The following is a 20,413-nucleotide window of genomic DNA, read 5'->3' on the forward strand; positions in this document are numbered from 1 at the left end:
GATAAGAAAAAAATGGGTGCTAAAAAGGGGGGGGGGGGGGGTTAGAACCCCTATACCCCCCTCCCCCCTGGCTAAGCCACTGCTTGCACATAACGTCTTGCGTCTCTAAAAGTTTTTGAAACACTTCTCTTCAAGTGTGGTCGTAGGAAACGCAGACAAAACGCGGGAAAGTTGGAAGTTGAACAATACTTGCGTTGCGTTACTGCGCCTTTAAGTGGCGACCTTAGAGTATGCAATACGGTGCCCTGAACTTTTTATATTTCTGGAGCCACTTCGACCCCCCCCCCCCCTTCCTCCTGGATAATTCTAAAAATTAACTCTTTAAAACAAAATCTTAAGCCAACTTGGAACTTTAAATTTTGACGATTGTTTTGCTACTTTATCTTAAGAAATGTTTATATTCTATCCCGATGAATTATTTTCGTGTCAGTTTTATAGAAACTTACGATCAAAATTATGGCGGAATTTCGTAATTATACGTGGTAATACAATGTTTGCAAAGTTTTTCTAATCCAAAATCATGAATTGAATTTTCTATCGGCCAGCACTTAAACTTACCTGCTAGTAAAATTTTAATTTTCCTTTTTTCATCAATGTCCATTTTTGAAAAAGAACACTAGAAAAAACAAGTGAAGTGAAATGAAAATGGTAACCATATACGCGGGGGGCCCTGCGCAATTGCCCAACTTGCCTTTCCATGAATCCTTGCGTAGTTTCCAAAACGGCGCTCCAGAATTATGTTGCTGAACATATTTTTTATGGAATACCTACCAGTTAAATGGGGATTCCAATATGTACACCTCGGATTCCTAAGACACTGTGTCCACTTTTGGGCAAAATGCAATACAACCATAAGCTTGATCACCGTTTGACGTTCTTTCTAGTGGCATACAACACTGTTACGTCTTTTTACTCTCCCACAGGAACTTTTTTTTCTTCGGGATAAAGTGTACGCTATGTCCTTTTCCAGGACCTAAAGTAACTATATTGTACCCATTTTCATGAAAATCCGTTCAGCCATTAAGGAGCTGAATGTTAATAAACATACACACACTTTTGGATTTACAATATATATAAATTCATTTTAACGGATTTTAACGCATTTCTGACGTCTTGAAAAGTCATTGTCAAAACTAAGTTTTCATCTCATTTTTAAGAGTACTAAGTTAAAAAAAAAAAAAACACAGAGTACAATAGCACTGAAAAATGTGATAATTTTGACAGAAAAAATTGACCTGTTTTCAGTTCTATTGCTAGCCTTAGGCCGGATTATAATCCGAACAAAGAAACGCATGACGCAAAATGTTCAATAGTGAAGTTATCAAATAACTGTTGATAAACTACGCGTGACGCATCAGCCAACTTTCAACTTCTAGCGTTTAGGTTTGCGTTTTCGCCCTCCATATTTGAAGTGGGAAGTTCCAAACACGTTTAAAGCCGTAGATGTTATGTGCCCAGAAGGCATCGATGTTTTTGTAATCATATACATCACGTTTTCACTTTATAAACGTTTACACAGTCAAAGAAAGCAACACTTTCAAGTCAAACTGATTGACAATTTCACGTGTTTCCATGCATTCATCTGCGCCATAAATTTCGGATCACTAAGGACACATACATACTTCTAGTATTAAAAAAAGAGGTTTAGCATCATCTGCAGTGACACTGACATATATTTTCATAAATGTTGACAGTTCTCAAAATAAGTGCTAGTGGTGCCCGTTTTCCTACTGCCACTTGTTACTTAGTTTACGAACACTTAAAACCATGTGGAATAGTTTACAAAAACTGCTGACAGAACGACAGTGACAGAAGTATATGTAATACTTTAGCAAGACTTCTGAAAACATTCATAATTTGAGAAAAGTTTACACGAGAGAAAAAAGAGTGTATCAAAGGCGGAACCAGGGGAAGGGAAGAAATAAAGGGGAATTCCTCCCAAAGTGTAAGGCTTTCTTATACATAATATTTTTAAATACTAAAACCAGAATAGCTTCAAATCTTATTTAAGAAATTTAAAAAAAAAGTGAATAAAAGTGAGATATAACAATTTACAAAACTAAAAAAAAGGGCAGTTATGATTAACTTTGAAACATAACAGTTTTGCAGCCACCGTTTCCCTTGTTTTGCAAACATGTGTTCTGGTTCTGCCCCTACTATATTCAGCACGTTCGCAAAATGGTGGTGCATATATTTGATGGCTGGCAGGAAATGCCAAAACAAGTAACTTTGGTCAAACAACATTTTTCCAGGGGAAAAAAAAAAAACATACCTACAAAGTTAAAGGCGGAATTACGATAGCTCGTCGATTTCATCGATCCCGTCATCCGTGCGTCAGTCACGTGACCTGCAGCCAATTGGATGGCCCGAAAAATTCTATCCGCCCGTCCTTCAAAAGCTTGGCAAACTCTAACTTTGAACGGACGGACGGGTGGATTGTTTCAACGTTTTTGGCCGCGGCAGTCAAATGTCATCAGAATACAGGCCTGTGGTGTTTACATAGGTCGTTCAGATGCTTTGTGTTTAATAGCATTGTTTCCCGAAGAAATGCTAATACAATTACGTACATAGACACGATATAAACAGCAAGCAACATCTAAATAAATCTCTGAGAGAAAAAAAAAAAACATGGATTGTTGGCAGCACTTATTTGGGAAAATATCCTGACGGACGGATGACGTCAAGTTGCAAATCGCTTGGCTAGATGCGTGGAGTTGATGGACGAAAGAATGACGGAAGCGACGTGCAATTGTAATTCCGCCTTTACAGTACGACATTTACACGTTTGGCTTCGGACTATTAGTCAGCGTTGACTGCTAGCGAGTACGATACTGCCATTAGAATTTGACAAACAGCAACAGATCTGCAGTCTTATCAATCGCAGAGATGGCCGAAACCCTAATGGTGTACAGCCAAGCCAAGCGGGAAAAAAAAGAAGTAACAACGCACATTACCAAGGGCGCTTTTACAACAGACGCGTACTGAATAGGTAGACCAACGTATAGCGACTGTTCACGCCTGTTTTTTTTTTTTGGAACGAAAATGTGTAGCCACGGTGCCACCATCTGTGGTGGATGGCGCGAACCAAAGTTTACAAAGCCAAAAGGGAAACGTCATAGTTTTAACTGTTTATAAAGAATTTTAACAAGATGGGCCGTATTTTAATAAAACTTCTGGTCCATAATCAGGTCCGACGACGGGGTCTCGTAATTTTAAAGTCTTTCCCTCTTTTATCGGAGCCGTTTCATTAAACCTATATGTAATTAAAATGATTCAATAGTCGACGTAGCTGCTCCGGCAACGAATTCTAGCGGAGGTTGCCGAAACTACGTGAGATTCGCGTGGAAATTTATAGTTAAAAACACAATTCTTGCATACTTACCACCCTCGGAATATAAAATTCGTGCCCGAGTTTCATATTTTGAGTGTATTTACAACATATTTTATTTCGGACATGAATTACTCAATAAAAATTGCTTGTTTTGGTATTTACTGTAACGCATTACATTTGTGCCACGCAATTTGCGAACATTATGCAAACAGACGGGCCTTACTCACCGAATGGACGTGCTTCGACGCTAGCGACGCTATCTGCATAGCTTCTCGCGCCAAAACTTCCAGCCTATGATACAACTGGAGGTTAAGAGGCCGGGAAATATCGCATCGTGCATGAATTACGACAATAATTAAAAAACAAACATTAATAGAATCTGAAGGTTAGATATTTTCACTACGGAGAACTTAATTTACAGAAATAGTCATTACAGGGTATAGTAAAAAAAAACACGGTTTTTAATAAAATAAGGGCCTGAAACCAAAAAAATAAACAAATATGAAAAAAAAATTGGCAGTAAAATTATTTCATCACATAAGAATAACCTCTATAGTAAATGCTTCTTAGAACAAAATATATTTCAATGATTTTATTTTACAATTGTATAATATCATGTTTAAATTTGAAACATATTTCGTTTCTAAGAATAAGTTACTATAGAGGCTTTTGTTATGCGTTATTAATAAATGTACAGAGATTTTTTTTAATGGTTTAATTTAATCTGTTGTTTCAGCCCTTATAATTAGTACGAAATAAGTTTTTTATTTTTTTTTATTTTTTTAACTTGACACGGGATTGACCATTTTGGTACATTGAGATCTCCATAATGAAAATATCTAACCGTCAAACCAACCCCCACCGAATTACGTCAAGTCTCGTTCATATTATCACATTCTATTATATCCTCGTCAATCATGCACGATGCCACTTTCCCCATCATAAAGGACAATGGAAAGGGAGGGGGGGGGATGTCACCTGCGCGTTTCCCTGTCTTCGCTCGCTCCTGCTGCCGTGTCGCGAAGCACAACAAACCTGTCTCCCGAATGCAGCGACGTAATTCTCACGCGGCGATGGCTTGAATCAAGAACCAACCACTCCTGAAATGTCAGCTACGCATAGAAGCCAAGCGCTGAACCAACAGTCAAATGCCCGTGGAAGAGGTGCGCCGGTTATTACGGGCGAATTCACCAGGCACTTGCCTGCGATTATCGCTCGTTTCGTCTAAAACTTTGCAGCGAGTAGGTACTATATTTATATCCAGAGATTACGTCAGACGTGAAGCCGTTTTTTGTACCCTCTCATTTTCACATACCAATATGGCGGACGTTTTTTTATCAGCTGTTCTAACCTGCGTTTGTTAACGACTGCAGTTAATCTGTTCGGAAGAAAATAAAATCAAAATACTACTGGTTAATATGTTTATATACATTAAACATCCAAAACAATTTTTCTAAATATTAATGCAATGACATGAGCTAATATTTTTCTCCATTTCATGTATATTACAGGTACAGCTAATACAATCGTAAACAAAAGGCAACTATATTGGTACGTGTAATTCAATGAAATTCCCCCCCCCCTTTTTTTTTCCTATTCAGGGTTATAACAGTGCTTACTTGCTGGAATCCCACTATCACATTATTGTGAAATGCGAACATGCTGGTTTCACCCAACAATAAACATACGGCAGCCATCAAAGCTAGCCGTATATTTTAAATCAACATGTTTGAAACTGTTTTTTTTATTAAGTTTTAACTATCAATTGGAATAATCAACGTGCATGAGTATATTTCAGAGATTTAACAAATAAGCACATACACCGAAACAGAACTTCTGGATTGGCTCACCAATACCAAGCTGTTCCGTTTATGTTGTCTGTACGACCAATAGAAGCAGAGTATTTGGCTGTGGTATTAGCCATGTTTATTTATGTTATAAATACATTAAAAATTGTTTCAAGTACAAGAATATTTTGGTATTTCATGTGGTTTATTTTCATTATATATTTTAATTCTGTTTATATTGTCTTGAAACATTATTTTAAAATTAAATTAATATTTTGCAACATTCAAATGCAATCTCATTGGTTGCCGTTTTTACGTTTCCGTGCATTGCAAAAGCAGTAAACACGCAATAGTGAAATTTCCTGGGAAATCCGTCTCAGTTTACGTGATACGTTTCCGTTTCTGTGCCAATACATATATAAACCTATAAGAGAAAAAAATAGATTGTTGGCAGCACTTATTTAGGGAAATATTCTGAAGGACGGATCGTTTGGCTGTATGTGTGGTGTTGACGGATGAAAGATTAATGGACGGACAGATGGAAGCTACGGGCTATTGTAATTCTGCCTTTAGGCCTAAAAAAAATACAGCGAATAATAGTATTACCAATGAACCAGTTTAACCATCTTCCAAAAACCAACTTCACATGCACTACACGGTAAAGTCTCACATTCGCCATTTGTCATGCTGACGTCATAGATCCGTTGAATGTGATTAGTTGGGTCAATTTTTGCATTCATCACACCAGCCTTCGCCAAAAAGTGTGATGGTAGTGATGTGAAGATTTCTTACCAACCATGTTCGATGCATCTATGACATTTGCACAACAAAAATGGCACGAGACTTCCTGATAAGAAATATTTTATATTTCTTGTTCATTTTCACCTTGAACTCATTCACACAGTTGTTCAAAAAGTCGGCTCAAGAATAAACAACCTTGTTACCATCTCCTAGTTTCTTCGAAAATAGATTTCATGTCTTATGGAGAAATATGACCATAATACCTTCCATCACCCACCTATAATAAAAAAATAAAAATATTTTTTGACTTGTGTCTAAAGCATTGCCATCGTACTGAATGTCATTGTCAGCTACAGGTGCTTCAACTTAAGACACAACTGCTGTTAGCTGTTGGCTGTCAAAGATCCAGATGAGCACCAACAGTTACTGCCACTCACACGCGTTTGGTCTCAGATTGTCCGTACCACCCAGCTAATCAGGATAGTGGTCCCTGACAGGCCAAAGACTTCAGCAAATCAGGAGGCTTGCCACACTCGGATAACAACTGCCATCTGAACAACTGTGGCTGCAATGTTGACTGAAATGTCAAGGATGCTTTCTTCCCAATTGACTCAGCAAAAACCCACAAGCCCAACTCATTTCAATTACTACATACGAGTACATACGACTGCCGTATATAAACAAGTTGATTGTAAGGACACAGCATTTGGTTAGATGTGATCACAACGCCAACTGCATCAAAACAGCAGCATTCGGCTATGACATGGCTAAATCATACACTATTTCAAAACATGCCTATTAGCACCTTACAAATTAACTGTAACTTTAAGGCTATCAGTACATCTATTGGAGTACATATCTATAACATCAACACATTTCACAGAACCTAGGATGGGCTCTTTGAATAATTTATCTGCTTGTGCTGTTTAGCATTGTAGTTTTTGTGAAGGAATTGCCATTCTGCAATGGTGACGATTGGTGTGTACTAGCATCCGTTGCAAAATTTCGGTACTTATGCACAAAGATCTTTTACATCTTCTCACTTGAAGTCACAAATTATTCTATAATAATGTTTTCTTAAAGGATCTCAAATGAGCCACCATAAGCAACACAACCAGAGCATTGGCAGTAACAGTTAATTTTTTGCAAGACATTTGAAGACTAAGTAATGTTAGATGTGCTTAAGTACTAATGTGAATAATAAAATTAATTGCAAAAAGCGGGCTTTAAATATGCAGTTCTGACAAAGGCTACTTACATGTATTAACCAAAACAAAAAAACATAATTTATATTATCACACCACCTATGATAATTTTTTAATCAAAAGGTGTTACAATTTGAACTGCACTAAAGTAAATGATGTTAATTAAAAATCTCATGGCTAAACTTGTGCATGCGTGAATAAAGAACATTGATCCAGTCTTGCCACACACAAAACTAGTAATAAATTCCATAGTGGGCAGAAACATGAACAGTTGCAAGAACAATTTTAAATGGATAACATTTGAGGAAAAAAAAGGGGGGGAGGAGAGAATTTGCTACATATTCCTATATGTTCAGCGTGTTTCAATAATGTACTGGCTAATGGTGATTGAGACAAATTGTGATGTATCACAATTATTAAGATGGTGTCTGTATATCTCCATGAATTCATCATACATTTCTATTTATTGGCAAAAATGTAATAAATATATAGAACTATCACATCGTGAAATATTATTTAACAATATTGTTTTAAAAGTACATGTTTTATTTCCATGAATGAATACAATCATTTTTAGTTACCATTTTTTTTCCACACATACCATCTTAAACTATTAGAAAGAAAACCAAAAATGTATGACTGAAAATATTAGTAAAATAAAAATAAAACAAGAAATAAATTAAGTTAGAGAAAAATTTATTTTTCTTGCGTAAATTTTAGTACGAACGGAAAATCAACACAAACACGAAACACGACGAATGCCGCGCTACACAGGCTTGTAATCCAGCTTCGATTCGAGCTTCTTGTTGTCCGCGACCTTGCGCACAGCCTTCATGAAGTCCTCCTGTATGACGTACTCCCGCTCCGCCCGGATGGCGAACAGACCCGCCTCCGTGCACACGTTGCGCAGGTCCGCGCCGTTGAAGCCGTCCGAGAGCTTCACCACCGCTTCGTAATCTAACAACAGAGCACTTCCATGACAGGGGCCTGCAGTGTTATACATATACGTATTTACAGTAAGCAGTTGAAGCCGTCAGAGAGCTTCACCACCGCTTCGTAATCTAACAACAGAGCACTTCCATGACAGGGGCCTGCAGTGTTATACATATATTTACAGTAAGCAGTTGAAGCCGTCAGAGAGCTTCACCACCGCTTCGTAATCTAACAACAGAGCACTTCCATGACAGGGGCCTGCAGTGTTATACATATATTTACAGTAAGCAGTTGAAGCCGTCAGAGAGCTTCACCACCGCTTCGTAATCTAACAACAGAGCACTTCCATGACAGGGGCCTGCAGTGTTATACATATATTTACAGTAAGCAGTTGAAGCCGTCAGAGAGCTTCACCACCGCTTCGTAATCTAACAACAGAGCACTTCCATGACAGGGGCCTGCAGTGTTATACATATATTTACAGTAAGCAGTTGAAGCCGTCAGAGAGCTTCACCACCGCTTCGTAATCTAACAACAGAGCACTTCCATGACAGGGGCCTGCAGTGTTATACATATATTTACAGTAAGCAGTTGAAGCCGTCAGAGAGCTTCACCACCGCTTCGTAATCTAACAACAGAGCACTTCCATGACAGGGGCCTGCAGTGTTATACATATATTTACAGTAAGCAGTTGAAGCCGTCAGAGAGCTTCACCACCGCTTCGTAATCTAACAACAGAGCACTTCCATGACAGGGGCCTGCAGTGTTATACATATATTTACAGTAAGCAGTTGAAGCCGTCAGAGAGCTTCACCACCGCTTCGTAATCTAACAACAGAGCACTTCCATGACAGGGGCCTGCAGTGTTATACATATATTTACAGTAAGCAGTTGAAGCCGTCAGAGAGCTTCACCACCGCTTCGTAATCTAACAACAGAGCACATCCATTACAGGGGCCTGCAGTGTGAAAAAATATTCACTATAATATACCTAGTAATTGTGAAGCTCGTACACTGCTATTCAGTAGGAAATGTGAATAGTTGATGCATGATGCATAGGGCCAATGAAAAATGGTAAATAAAAAAGGCCCATTTCGGTGAATAAAAAGAGTTATTTCGGTGCAAAATTTCGGTGAAAAAAAAATTATTTAGTTAGAAAAAATAAATATTTCGTCATTATAATTTTATATACACACACACACACAGATATATATATTTGATGGAATTATTGTTTTATTTGGTCAATTTGTGCGATGCTCGAAATTTACAGTGATTTTCACACGTGTCTTTTCTTTTCCAGTCGACTTGCACATTACAGAACTTGCACATCATGATGCCTTTTTCTTTACTGAACACGTAAAATCCTTTGTCGTCATATTCTTTAGCTATTTCGAAAACACTCACAACTTTCGGCATTTTATATGTTTATCCACAGTGACCACGGTAATATGACCAACAGGGAAGCCTAAGATGCACATAAAGTTCTGCCATTCCTGATTACACCCGAACAATTCTCCTTCAAAAACTTCGGAGTTTTATTTTTGTAAATTCAAAATAAAAACACAAGCAAGTGACTTTTTTTAAATTTCGCGATCTCAAGGTAGCAGCTTCAACGAGCTTAGTGTCGCAATGTAGGTTGATGTATTTTCAGTATTTATGATTTTAATTTTTGGTTAGAAGTATTTGCTCACGTTCGGGTCACGGTTTCCGTTTTTCTATTTAAAGTTGAAAAAAATGTTTTTGTTGTATGACTTATAAATTTAAATTGTTTAGCGTGCTTTTGCATACTCTACTTTATAAATAAACAAACTTTCCATGAATAGGTTTTGTTTTTATGAGTAACTTCTAGTGATGGGTCGTTTCAGATTCCAGAATCGGTCAGTTCCACCAATTCCACCATAATCGCGGGATTCAGAATACATTGGTTTTGGAATCGACCATGACCGATTCCTGCATTGTTTTTGTAAGTTTGCAAAATACATCTCCTACGCAACACAAGAAAATATTAAAATGTATGCAAACTTAATTTTGAAACTACATAATAAAATCTTTTTTACGGAAACGAGATTTACGAATTTCAGTGTTTAACGTATTTATTTACTTGCATCGCCATTTTCCACACAGAACAAATGCACTATCTACTTTCCCGCTTTAAGCGAAAGCATTTTTCGGAAATTACGTTGCAGCAGGACTGCATTTAATAGCAAACCTTAAAAACAAATTAGACAAAACCATCAATGTTTAAAGAAAATAATGTAAATTTTATTTACTAAACGTTAAATATTTGATCATGGTAGCTATGTTTGCCATTGTAAACAACCTAATTTAATATTTTTACTACCTCACTACCTGCCATGGTAAACCATACGGCCATGAACCAAATCTTTGGTGACGTGAATGTAAAAATTAAGATGTTTCACATCTCTGCACTTTAAACTTTAAAGAATTATAAATAAAATAACTTTTTAACGAGATTTTACTAAAATTCACAGTGGATTACTGTGACCATATTTAAGTTTAATAAGTTTAAAGCAACATAACCAAATTGCTGTAAATCGGCGTTCTTGTGCGTGTTTAGCGATGCTCGTTTTACATTAGAAATATTTTGGAAAGGCAGTTGACAAATCTGAATTTCCAAACATTTCTGCTGAAATGTTCGTAAATGTTTATTATTAAACATAAACAATCTTTTGAAAGTAGTTGTGTTAGTTCAACGGAATTTTTTCCAATAAATTTATGGAATGAATTAAATGTTAACACGCGATTATTTGAACAGTTTAAATATTTTGTGTACGGAAAAAATCTGACCATAAAATGTGGAAATTTTGAGATGCTTAAACATGCACAGATCTTTCTTACTCAAGAAAAGAAAAATTATTTTTTTTTTTCTTTACGGTTGTGAAGAACTGCAAGACTGGATGGATTTATTCTTTTCACCAAGTGAGATAATTAAGTTCTAGTTAATATATTAAAAAGTAAGCATCTCTGTTATATTATTTTAGTGTGGTGCATATTTGTTTCCATCATAATGAGATAATAAAGTTTTATTTTTACATTTCCCTCTTTTTATTTTTTTTTGGCCCTGGTCCCTTGAAATATGTAAAAACGAGGTTATATTGTCATTTTATTTGGATCATTATTTAGTTGTGCTTGAAAATAAAATTCTTAACCTAACCATACAAACCATCTTTTTTTACAATAAATAAATTGAGTTGATAATGTAAGGTATCTAAAGTTGGTTAAGTTATAACATTATTTACAATTTACATCATCAGACATCTTTGATTATTGGCAGTGTTTGAACATGTGTTTGGTCTAACTATATGCAAGGTTAAAAGTAGGGATGGGACGATTCCAAAATTTTCGATTCCGATACCCGATTATCGATTCCTTAAAAAATCCTTCGATTCTCGATACTCACCTAGTTAACTTAATATTAAATAATTCAAATTCTATTTGCAACATTTTTTTTTTTTCAGATTTAAATACATATATGATGTAGCATACATCATAAATTCATATTTATCAAATTTGAGTATACAACTAAGTTATTAACATTAACTCATACAAATGTTTACATCATTAAAAGTTAATGGCTCATATGTCAAAGGGGTCAAACTAATCTAAAATTTGTTTTGTAATACGGAATAAACTATAAAAAAAATTTTTAAGCTTCCTTGAGCAGTATAAATTATTTTTGTTTAAACAACTTGCCTAACTTAGAGAAGGGTACAAATTAACTAAAAAATTTGTGAAATGAAACAGTAACAAAATTAAGCAACAACTAGAGAACTAGCAAATAAAAGTGTTGTACTTGATTATGGTATTTTGGCATTGTGGTAACGACCCAACAAAATCTATAAAACACTGACCAACTAATCATCATCGTCACACCATTCAAAAATGAATGTTTGTTTACATTTTTCCGCTTTATGGCGCGATTTAAAATGCTTGTGCTGCCCCGTACGGCTGGGTGACGAAGTAAAGATACAGTACACTCCCTATTTAACGCGGTTGTCGGGGGACATAACTTTTACCCGCGTTGTTGCATAACCGCGATGTTTCGATGTGACCAAGGTCAAAAGGCATAAAACACCGCCTGTGTTCTAATAGGTCGGCAAGCACGCACAGTATAGACGGCCCGCCTTTGTGCGGACTTTGCATCCGCAGTTTTCACTAAACGCGGGTGAAAAAATAAAAATAATAAATTGTAAATATAAATATTAAATGTTGAATTTTATTTTTTATTTTTCCGCATGCCGCGCACAGTTTGTCGCACGGCCTACGAGCGCGCCACACGCCGCCATACACACGTGCGGCACACAAGCTGCTGCCAGTCTCGTGGTGTCAGCCACAGTATCTGCTTCGTCTGAGTGTCCGTAACAAAGTAAGTGCAGTGTGTGCGGTTACACACGATTTTGTGGTCAAAGTCTTCTAAATAGAAAGGCCATAGTAATACTTCAAACCGAATATGAATCGCAAAGTACCGAGTTTGATTGACAAAATAAAAATTCTAGATTTACGTACTTACAAATAGCGTGTCTTTTGCAGAAGTATGCAGCAGATACGTGAAAAACTATTCTAGCATTCGTACAATATAAAATAAAGAATCGTCTATCGTGTAAAGTGGTTAAACTTTGTTATCCATGCTTATAGTAAATTATAAATGGTCACATGTGGGATACAAAAATTGCGCCAAAATAATTTTAGCGCAATCAGTGGCGCCGTATTAAAAAGTCTGTTAAACGTTGTCTTTACTTATTCCATCAAACGCTTTGTCGAGTTGCTGAGTGTGTGTGGCTCGGATCGGCAAGTGTTATATTCCCCAGCCTCTGGTTAAAGGTCGGGAGGCCGCTACACATAAACATATCCGGGGCTTGTTTACTACCTCACGGCAAAAGTGGTACAGTATGGTTCACGTAAGTATTGGACCACTGGGAATTCCTCGGCAAAGATTAAAATTACGCTAGCTGATTTACTTTATTATTTAATGTTAAAACATTATACCAAAGTAAAAAGATGAACGTGTATAATACAACGAATAATATTACGTCTGTAGGTTCAAGTTGTAACAAAACATTTATATGTCTCCGCTTAACACACGTGACCACGAGAAGTGTGCAGACGGAAATGAGTGAACTACTCAAGGTCACCAGACTTCCCCCCTTTCGGCTTAATCGCCCCTCTCATCACTGGCGCTTATATTCCACTCCTCCCGTCTACCGCTCTACCCGGGTGTCTTGGTCGCATATTCTCGGCTCGCCTCTCCCCTCCAAGCGCTTGCCGTCAACCAAACCTATCCAAAATCAATCCCCAGCCGAGTCACGCTGGATAATGTCGCTGGACGGTAGGCTTTATCGGGTCCCCTGTCCGATGCTTTATTTGTGGGTTAAAAAAAATGTTAAGAACTAATGTTTCAGAAAATAACACTGGTCTGGATTGGATCATAATTTGAAAACACTACAAGATAGAGGAATAATGTACGGAGATATCTTGTTTAGAATTTCACTGCGGACATTTTCTACGCCTAGGCTTTTTTCTGCCCGATGCTTAGTTTGTGAGTTACAACGCAAAATTATCCTAATCGGCTGTCAATCATTTATTCCATTATTATTACAGTAGAAACTCGTTAATCCGTGACGCGCTAATTCGGGAATCGGATAATCCGGGACGATTTAAAAGTGCAGAAAAAAAAGAGAAGTAAAAATTGTCAGCGCTTAAAATTAACGTCACGCGGGCCGGCGGCCGGCAAACACTGCAAGCCTTCGCATGGGCCGCCAAACTCTGCAACGCTGTTTGTACCGACCCTTTGTGTCGTCCCCCTTTCAGCTGTCACATTTGTCACTCTTTAAACTTGAGGGGGATGTCTTGACTTCTGCTTCCCGTCTCCCTTTGTTTGTTTCCACCCGCCAACGCACGGCAGGCGCCTGGCGAGTGACGTGTCTGGCTGGCATTCGGCTGGACGAAGTGGGAAGATTGAGAGGGAGGGGGGGGCTACCCAAAATTTATGTGTGCAAGTTCAGCACGATCTTATCTTTCTCTCTTCGGCTGTTGTAAATGACCGTGAACTAATGGCTAGGCAGTGCCGTATTTTTTTTAAGCAGAGACTAATTCGAAGACGGTCTTTACCGTGAACGGATTATCCGGGTTTATTACTTTTTTTTTTTTACAGGATTTTAATTAGCCGGGCATCGGCGGGTCCCAATTAACACGAATAATGGAGAGTTTACTATTTATATCCATCTGCTGCCATGGCGCAGTAAGCCTCGGTAGATGTTACGTCACATGACCTTGGCCTTAACCCAGCTGCACGCCGGTATCTGAGAAGCTTGACAAGACCTTCCGGGCTTTAATCGCTAGTCCGTGAAATTCGGTAATCCGTGATTATCTCGGTCCCGACCATCACGAATTAACGAGGTTCTACTGTGTTATTATTATTATTATTAATTTCTGATTGGGGGACATGGTTTGACCCGCGATATACCCGATTCCGCGATCTATCGGGGCGCGGTATACCGGGAGTTTACTGTAGTTCCCAATCATCTGCTTGATACTACGACGCTGTTCAAACTATATGCCAGCGCCCCCGGCTGACGTGGTATGGCCACTCACGTAAGGCTGTTCCAAGCTGACGTCAGTGCCCCGAGCGGTGTGCGTAGGCTTTAAAACTTTGCGTGTTTGTCTTATCTATCCAAACATTACGCCAGAAAGGAAAATAAACGCCGTAATTTTGCGTATTTTTACAGTATATTTTTTTGTTTAATATTATAACGTGAGCGTGTGTAAGCTTTTGTTTGCTTTAGTGCATTTATGATTAATGTTCAGTGGCGTCCATGTTGCGGTGTTTGTTTACCAGTGATGAGACAAGTCTTTTACCCAGTATTTAAATTTCCCATAAAAACATTGCGATTTCGCGTTTTAATACTAAATTTCTTGGAAAAACGCTGTGTTGTGGCGATTTCGCGTAAAAACTGTATTTTACGGTGATTTAGCGTTTATCGTCGTTTAATCGTGATCGCGAAAAGAACAGGCCCCTACTAATAAGCAGTGATAATTTTTTTATAAATAATTTTAGTACTTTGACTTGTGTATAACACTGACCCAAGTTTTAGATATTGTTTATTTGGGAGAATATGACTGTTTATATGCGTCTAGTCAGTCATAACCCCACTCAAAGAGTCGTTAAATAATTGTATCTGACAGATTTGCAATGTTGTGAAATGATTTTTTTTATACATGCGGGAATAGACTTTTATCATCGATTCTCGATTATTTAAGTAGAATCGGTAGGTATCGATGAAATTGGGAATCGGTTTTCCCATCCCTAGTTAAAAGGCCAAATTGTTCTAGAAATTCAAGGTACCGTAACTTGAGGGTAATGAAAATGCTTTATAACGTTATATAAGCTGTATATAATGTTAATTTATGCACAGAAAATGAAACACAATGCAATTACATTTTTAAAATCATAAGCAACCTTTTTTTCTGAGCATATTACTCTGTTGAACATTCTCAGATAAAAATTAAGGAATCGGAATTGGATTTGAAGAATCTACCCTTTAATTTAAGAATCGAAAATGGAATTGGAATCGGTATATTTTAGGAATCTGAGCCATAAATTTTCATATTCTCCTGGCTCAACTTTAGGCTTAGTATAATTTAAATAAATATTTTAAGTATTTTTTCTGTAGCGTGTTACAGCCTATCAAAATTTTATCCCAGTATTGTACTCTCCTACTTAATTTTGTCTCCGGCCGTTTCATCCACGGGCTCCCACACCACTCAAGTCCTGATTAAGCATCGTCTCATGTCTCCCCGCTCCTCGGCACGTACGCGAGTGAAATTTCACACCCCTTCAGTGCTCTGCGCACGTCCAGCCACACGCTACCTTTGCTTCCGTCAGCCCTTTTAGGCACACCCGTAGCTCAAGCTACAGTTGACCGAAGCAACTTTGGTCAGGTTCGCCGGCACAGGTTACAGTCGGTCCCGACACGCCTAGGGAGTCCTGTAGGCGGCCTTTCCCACTACGCAGCAGTACCCCCCCCCCCCCCCTTCTCTTTCCCCTCTATCCATTCCAGATCCTTCCATCTGGACAAACTCCCTCCCTCCCTCCTGGTCTCTATAACAGACCCCAGGCAAGCGAATGGACAGCTTGCGCCATCTCCTGGAGGCACGGCGAACTAAATTACCTTCTCTTAGGCGTCGGGGCGAGCACTCTGGCGGCCACGACCATACTTAATCTAAGTTCCTTTCCTCTCCGACAGAGCTCGCACCAAGAGGGCTCCATATGGTACAAGCTTTCGCTAGTTTCCCCCCCAACCCCCCCCCCCCCCCCCCCCCCCCGTGGGACTCTTGCATACCAACACAGTCAGTTCCTGTTGTCCCCAACAGAGCGCTCTGCTTTGCACCTATGAGGCCTTTAAGTTAGTCAATGAGCCCTCTTCATATCTTTTTTTTTGGAGGGCGGAGCAAGTACTCCGCCGGGCTGATTCTAGCCAATCAGCGACCACTTCTCCCACTCCCTAAGACTCCGGGCATCTCGCTCGAACTTAACTTCATATCACCTGGAAGAGCGGGAGATTTTTCCTTCGGCGGTCACCACGATAGCATCTCGTGCCGGAGCTGCATCGCCCGCGCCGTTTACGTATTCACCGCCGCAATCTAGTTAAGAGATGTCATCTCTCAAGTTCGGGAGTGTTCCCTAACATTTTTTTTTATTCTTTATTCTTCTGGTTGGCTTTTGCCATTAGTAGGCAAGTAGTAATTTTGCATTATGTGTCGCGACGGTTCATCGCGACTACTCGCGCCGCCTCCCTTCGGGGAGTGACTTCACTTCACTTCACTTCACTTTACTTCACTTCACTTCACTTCAACCCCAGATCGGTAAGTGGAAAAGTCAACGTCCTGTTTGACAATTGTTGCCTCCCCGTTATCCTTTTGCCCTAACTTAATTAGTATACTATTCTTGACCACTGGATTCCCTTTTGGTTCCAGTGGGGTTCAAGACTTGAGTCAAGAAATGTTTCAAGACTTGAGTGAAGTTTCCTTTCAAGACTTAGTCTGCCAAATTTATGCCGATCATTCGGAGATTGAAGCCCTGCCCAGAACCTCCTAATTATGCTCCGCCGGTGAACAGTCCGCTATGCAACATTTTGAATATGTACTCCAGCACCAATCAGAGCAATTAATGTTTTTTTTATAACTATCAATTGTATTAATGTTAAAACTATTATGGTTATTTTCATAGTCTCATTTATGAAATGTATCATAAAATTGAAACTAATTACTTCAAATGGCCCGGGCCCCCTTTAAAATAATTAATTATTGATTCAAATAATGGTGATTTTGTAATTTCAAAGAAAATCAAAATAATATAATGCAGATCTTTACTAACAATAAAAAGGGTAAATTTTAAGCAAACATATTTGTTTTTCACTTCAAATACGATCCTTAGAGAGGGTGAAAAATAGCATTTATTCTGGTCATTTATAGCATTTAAATATTTACTTGTAGCATTTTTATAGCATTTATTACCAATATTATAGAATTTTATAAGCGCTTCACCAACCACAGGGACATAATTTTTTTCTCAGTGTAGATGCTTGGGGTATGTCCCCAGAACCAGGAATGTACTTGTTGATGTATTCCCTTACAGCTGGATCATCGTTTTTTCTAAGAGGGATATTAGCCTTGAGAAACAATTTCAGTCTCTTCAATAACTTCCTCTTTCTCAATTTTTGCTTCTTTTTTTTGGTTATGCAGTGTGGTTGTTAATGTTGCCTGTCGTTTCCTGTCATCTTGCTCAGAAAATTGCTTGAGCCTGTCAATGTGACCCGATGTTTTAATATGTTTTTCCGACGTATCCTTTTTCTCCCAGTTGATGCGAAGGTTGCACGGCTTGCACATCAAAATATTTGTATCGATAACATAAAAATGACGGCCCTTATATTCCGATGCACGCGAATGTACGGAAACGGACTTGGTCCGCCCCATATTATCATAAAGACGTAAAACCAATTACTGTATGGTAAAATGTAAGCATTTGATCAAAAATCCGCACAAACTACACTTTGTTGACAAACAGCGTAAAAACCAACGGTAAAAACAAAGCAAAGATTTAGTGCACCGCATAGATAAGCTGCACCGTATGTGTACTGTAGCAAATGGCGCTATGGAAATACATTGAGAATCGTCAATCGATATATCGAACGACGTAGTACCGTTGCCTACGAGATTCAACGACACTACTCGTTCGCAGTAACTTCGATAATTTCATAGAGAGAATATACCGTGGCCATATTTTATTTCTCTCGTATTGTTTGTAAAGTTATTGACAATGCCGAAAAAAGTGTTGGCAGCAATTCTTTGGCAACATGGTGGCGTGGTTTGTTTCTAGAGTAAATATTAGGGTTTGATTACATGTACGTGAAAAATTAACATTTAAAATGTCAAATTTTCCATGAAAAATTATTGTAAAATGTATTTTTTATGTTAGTTTTGCCCGGCAAAGTGTTTACGAGACGTTTTTAGTGTCAATTCGCAGGAATAGGGGATTTTCGCATTTAATCGCAAGTAATTAACATATCGTATTAGTTCGCGGCTATATCGTTTTTACAATTTTTCACCCTCTCTAACGATCCTCCTTCCTAGTTCCCTTTGTGAGAACTAATATTTTTGGTTGCTCCCTTGTGTCCTCTGAGTGTACAGTTGTTACTGTTTCGCCCACTTGATACAGCTTCCAGTATTTACAAAACCATAGATAAAGTTTCTTTAACTACACAAGGGGCACAAATCGGCCCAACACTAGTAACTTCACCTAACAAAAAATTATTGTACAGTCAAGTCTCATTAATACAAACCTGAGGGGACCAAAAAATTTGCACTTTGTAATAACGAGATTTGTATTAAGCATATTTTATGCCTTCGAGAAAAATTACAGGTACGTAGCGGGAAAAAAGAACTCGCATTAATATTACAATAAGGGATTTTTTTAAAAAATTTGAGAACATATTAACATACATATATGTTAACGATTTTGTTACTTTAAATAAGGTATGTTAAATCAGATTATTTCACAAAATTCTTTCGCAATTTCAGTTTTTGTTTTCTTGCCGCTGTCCACTTCATTTATGATTTTAAGCTTTTCCACTAACATTAACTCAAATGTAGAGCTGTACTGAAGAAGCCGATTTTGCCAATATTTATCTGAATCGGCATTTCTGCCGACTTCCGATACGCTTGTTATTAATTTTCGGCCGATATTACTGAAAACGAAAGAGACTGACAAGACCTAAAAATGCACAAGTACCATTTTCACTTTTCGGAGTATACTGCATTCTTTCAGATAGCATTATTTCTTAGCAACATGTGCCAACCGCACATATCAAAATTTAACATCCTTTTTTTCTTTTTCAATGATGTTCTTTAATTTAATGTCATAAATAAAACATTAGCATCACGGTAAATATACATCTGGTCGTTACGGTAACTATAGTGCAAATGTGGTAGATATCATGCTTCTGTAGTAATTATGGTATCTACAAAGAATCTTAGTTCTTTTTATGGTAATTATCTTAAAATAACTATTGGGTTTGTACTGTAGTTATGGTACATCATCCATATTTCTTCGTAAGATGTTGTTCAGTTGTCTTTTCTGAATATTCACGTGCGCTTTACTGTTTGAGACAGGAACTTTCAGAAAAATTTTTAACGGGACACACATTTTATAAACAATTATAAACAGTGGCAGCGACAATGTCATAGACGTACGTATTTCGGTTATACCATAAAAAAAAATATATAAAATCCAACGAAAAACAATATACGTAGAGGTAGATTGCATTCCCTAGTTCCACATTTCGCCACCAGAGGCGTCAAAATTTAAAATATCGGAAGTGTATTGACGCGCAGAACCAAACATTATCCGTTGCATGTTTATACAAATCGACGCTAGAGGCGCACCCGTGATGTAAATATTTCTTTACTTCAGTTCAAGCGCGAGTATTGCTGCTGACGCTGTATTCATCTCTGATTTTTCGATGTGTTAATTTTCATTTCTTACAATGTCAAAGGGCGATAAATTTGCTACGTTTCGCAAACGTTTTGGGCATTAAAATTTGTATTAACCATTATAATTATATGAACAAATACTTCTGTATGGGACGAAAACCAACTTCGAATTACATATTAACTGTATTTCGTACAAAACAAAGTTTAGACCATTTAAAAGCCTATCCCGTTTGCCGGGACCAGAAAATTGCTTCATATAAACAGGAACGTCATATTAAACGGGTTCGTATTAATGAGACTTGACTGTAGTCCTGTGAAGTGTGAAGGAGAAACACTGTACTGTATGTTAAAATTTGATTTCAATAATATTATACATTTGTGGATAATCTAATATTCCATTCTAAATT

At 37.8% G+C, this 20,413-nt stretch overlaps 1 protein-coding gene across 2 annotated transcripts in view; it reads right to left on the reverse strand.

Annotated features, from left to right (window-relative positions):
- Window positions 1-7,743: 7,743 nt before the first annotated feature.
- Window positions 7,744-20,413, reverse strand: part of LOC134538695 (26S proteasome regulatory subunit 10B) — a 33,804-nt gene continuing 21,134 nt past the window's right edge. The window contains exon 9 of one of the 2 annotated variants that reach the window (XM_063380126.1): window positions 7,744-8,021. In XM_063380126.1, the coding sequence (XP_063236196.1) occupies window positions 7,831-8,021 (191 nt within the window). In that variant the 3' untranslated portion in view covers window positions 7,744-7,830. Of the gene's footprint in view, window positions 8,022-8,860; window positions 8,926-20,413 lie in introns of those variants that run through there. The other variant, XM_063380128.1, reaches the window with a different exon arrangement.

Source organism: Bacillus rossius, chromosome 14 (genome assembly GCF_032445375.1).
Source record: "Bacillus rossius redtenbacheri isolate Brsri chromosome 14, Brsri_v3, whole genome shotgun sequence".
In the NCBI taxonomy this organism is placed as follows: domain Eukaryota; kingdom Metazoa; phylum Arthropoda; class Insecta; order Phasmatodea; family Bacillidae; genus Bacillus; species Bacillus rossius.